This window comes from Cryptomeria japonica, chromosome 10 (assembly GCF_030272615.1).
Source record: "Cryptomeria japonica chromosome 10, Sugi_1.0, whole genome shotgun sequence".
Classification (NCBI taxonomy): domain Eukaryota; kingdom Viridiplantae; phylum Streptophyta; class Pinopsida; order Cupressales; family Cupressaceae; genus Cryptomeria; species Cryptomeria japonica.
The window spans coordinates 60,158,388-60,162,400 of NC_081414.1; the positions used below are offsets into that span (position 1 = coordinate 60,158,388).

At 39.9% G+C, this 4,013-nt stretch overlaps 1 protein-coding gene across 1 annotated transcript; it reads right to left on the reverse strand.

The window, feature by feature from the left end:
- Positions 1-691: 691 nt before the first annotated feature.
- LOC131029795 (VQ motif-containing protein 9) lies at positions 692-2,614 on the reverse strand. Its single transcript, XM_057960444.2, has 2 exons — positions 2,312-2,614; positions 692-2,208 (listed from the first exon to the last, which is right to left on the reverse strand). Exon 2 carries the CDS (start codon positions 2,006-2,008, stop codon positions 1,031-1,033), a length of 978 nt encoding a protein of 325 aa, XP_057816427.1. The 5' UTR covers positions 2,009-2,208; positions 2,312-2,614; the 3' UTR covers positions 692-1,030.
- Positions 2,615-4,013: the final 1,399 nt, after the last annotated feature.

Below are 4,013 nucleotides of genomic sequence, written 5' to 3' on the forward strand. Positions count from 1 at the left end.
AGTTCTAACTTCTTCTGCTTAAATTTCCAATGCCTTCCCCTAATTCATAGAAATTGAACTCCCTGTTTTCCAATTTTCCCTGACCACTCATTTCTAGAGCCTATTTTTCTTATCCATTGCAACTACAATATCTGAAAGTTTCCAAGTATCTGTTTCTGAACAGAAACGTATGTGCAAAAGAATGAAACACGGGCCAAAAACTTCATTCCTTTTACACACTACAACTTAACTATCAACAACAAATGTCTTCTGTGAATCGACATCACCCATAAGCATGAAGGAAAATCAAATTCATATGAAAATATGGGATATCTTCTCTACATAGTTAGAATGGTAAGAGGATACTAACAAAAACACTTTTACCCTTTTCCCTAGAGCTCACAAGTATAGCTCCAGTTTTCCTATTTTTCCTGTGGTTACCGATATTTTTTTTTTTAAGTTTCTGTTCTCGGTGCAACATTCGACTGTGACGTGTCTGTGGGAAAATAGACAAAATGCCCAATCGACTGTCCAAATGACTTGAATTTTTCTGCTTTAACTGATCAATTACCACAAAACTATGATATCTTAAAGAAACTCTCAATTCAACCCATCATTTGTGTTAAAAACTGCAGCTAGAATCAAATCTAGGATTTTCAAATTAGGAGAAAATAGAAAAAACACAAACACCGTACCTGTGTGATTTAAGAGATGAAAGGCAAGACATGAACTCTTTTGTAAATCCATAAGCATATATTCTAGTAAGGTTACATCCAGGCAAAAGAATTGGCTCTGACAGTTAAACCTGTTAAAAATTGTACTTTATATTACATCATGCTCTGCGTTCATGACAAAAGAAGAAAAGGAGAACACTGTTCCCCAACGAATCCTTCAAATTCTCGCCTCTGTGTAGACTTCAATTACTCTCTCCTTCACAGCGACCCCAAACTTTTGTTACAGCACAAACAACGGTTTGAATCAACTGAATTCTCAGTTAGTTGTCCAAGAATCATTTCATTCAGAAACACTCGAATTGCATAGAAGGGTAGTATTAAAGGCGACGGTCTGGATCTGGAAAACTGAAGGACCTATCTTCTCTCCAGCGGGGACTAGGCAGCCGAAACGAGCCACTTGATGGGGACTGCAACGCAAACAACACACCGGGCGAGGGCAACGGTGACTGTGGCAGCGAGGGTGCTCCACCGGGGAATCCAAACTGCCCGGAAGGCGACTGTGTGAAGAAATTCAAAGGAAAAGGCCCTGGCGAAGGGAAATTCAAAAATGATCCCGGCGAGGGTAGCGGCGAGGGCAAAAGGAACTGCGAGGTGGGCGAAGGCAAGGGCAGCGGCGGAGGAGGCCGGCGAGGAGACGGCAGAAGACCCAGATGAGGAGCGCCGTAGCGCATCTGCGGCGACGGATTATAAACTCCACCGCCTCCACCACCGCCACCGCCTCCGCCACCGCCAGCCATAGAGTCCTGGTCCTGCAAATACTTCATGTAGCGAGTGACAGGACTCTCCATGACTGCATTTCCTGCCCAAACAGCGTCGTTTGGGGTTAGCGGCGGAAGCGGAGAGAAGAAAGGCGGCACCGAGTTCATAAACTGCGGCGATCTCAGCAGCGGCTGTGGCGGCATGGACGTCGGGATTACGGCACTCAAGGGCGGGGGGCGTATTTTCTGCAGCCGCGAATTGGGCGGTTTAGGATTGGACGGCGGCGGCGCTGGCGCAGCGGCTGGAAGAAGGGGCGGCGGCGGCGGATCGTAGCGCTCCGGGAGCGGCGACCCCGTTAATCGCTGCACAACGTTACGGAAATCATTCTTGTTGATATTGTAAACAGGAGGCGGCGGAGGTTGCTTGCTGGTCTGCTGCGGCGGCAAAGCCGCCGCCCCGCCACTGCCGCTGCGCTTGAGCGGCTTGGTGATCTTGTTGCTGTGCCTGTTAATCCCCAATGGAATGTTGCTATTGTTGTTATTTCTGTTGCCCCTGCTACTCCCTGTTCCGTCCATTGACCGGGACATAAGTGCCATGCATATGGTCACTTGGTCAGACTTTCAGATCTGGAGGACTTAAAGTTTACCCACTGCCCAGTCAAGCAGATTTGCCAAAAACCCTCGGACTCGCACTTGAACTTGGACCCATTTACAAACCAACACATTTGTTGAAGATTTCGTTGCAGAAATAGAAGAATCTTATTGTCGCCTCGCGATCTCGAACTTTGACCATTACCCTGCGTAATCCAGGCAAACTAGATCAGTACCAAAACTAGCCAGTACCACTACCAATCTGATATGAACCTCATCTATAGTTTCGGAAATACTGTTTAAAATTACCCCGTCATCTAATCGTCATCTCCAGCTGCAAAAATGTAGGTGATGAGCACCCGTGGGAAAGTATTTTACAATACATTAAGCATATCCAGACAGCAATTATTGTCAGGACTGGTTTGGTAAAGACGAAAAAAAGTCTCGGCGGGGTCCACTCCGCGTGGCCCTTCTGATTTCGATAGGTGGCCTTAAATGTCTATGCCCGCTTGAAAATTCTTTGCGTGTGATGTGGATTTTACTGTGCAGGGCTTTCTCATCTCCAATCGCCTACCCAATGACTGTGTTGAAGGGGACAATTTTTTTTGTGTTCATACGTAGCAAGGCTCGGATTCTCACCGGAATTGCGGGAATTCGGACCATTTTAGATTTTAGACCACTGTGCTTATATTTGACCTCAATTTGCAGGTTTCCACGGTGACACGTGAGATTGAATTTTGACCGTGAAACTTACGTATGGGCAAGTGGTAAGTTTGACCCTGATTTTTTTTTTTCCACATATTATGTTTTTGGAATATTTTTCATTTAGGAAGTCGTTTTAGCTAGGTAATACATGAACTATTCCTTACATTCGTAGAATAGGCAAGATTTCGGCTTCTCGCTATGCTAATTTTAAATATTTATTTTATTGATTATAGATTAGATATGTTTTGTTTTTATATTGGTTTTCTTAATAATGTCTTTGTATGTTCTGTCTCACTATAATTACATCAGGATTAGGATTGGAATAATGTTTAGGTTATTCTATCTAACAATAAGACTAATTAAATATTGTGAAATATAAAAATATATTATATTATTATTTAATCATTTGATTTATGGATTTTATGTGTGAGTATTGGTATTATCATTTTCATTATGGATTTTATTAGAGAAGAGTTACTTATTTATAATTAGTTATAGGGGAGAATTATTTGAAGATAAATAATTTCAACAATATATTGTCTATCGAAGTCACTTTTAGAGGTTAGTTGGAAACATTAACTTGAGTAAGACGTGGTGATCATATTCAATGCATTAGGAAGTGGTAAGTTTGACCCCATATTATTTTAGGGAAATTGTAGAGAAATAAACTAGCATGCCTATTTTTTAAAAAAAATATTATTGAGAGATGTATTTTTAAGGTTTTATTTTCAAATCAATTTGTCATAGGTATTTTTGGAAGGATATTTTATTGGTTTTCTTGATAATATTTTTCTATATTGTGTCTCACTATAATTACATCACAATGGAATAATATTTAGGTTATTCTATCTAACAATAAGACTAATTAAATATCATGAATTATATAAAAATATATTATATTATTATTTAATAATTTTATTTATGAATTTTATGTGTGGGTATTGGTGCAAGCTATTATCATCTCCATCATGGATTTTATTATAGAGGAGTTACATATTTGTAATTTGTTATAGGGAAGAACTTTTTAAAGATAAACAACAATATCTTGTCCATCCACGCTACCTTTAGAGGATAGTTGGAAATAACAACTCAAGCAAGACGTGGTGATCATATTCAATGTATGGGCTAGTGGTAAGTTTGACCCCAATATTATTTCGGGAAATTTTAGAGAAATAAACTACATTGCATATTAACAAAAATCTATCATTGAGAGATGTTCTTTTCTAAGGGTCTATTTTCAAATTAATTTGTCATAGGTGTTTTTGGAAGGTTATTTTAGATAGGTTTAATTAAATATAGGTATGAT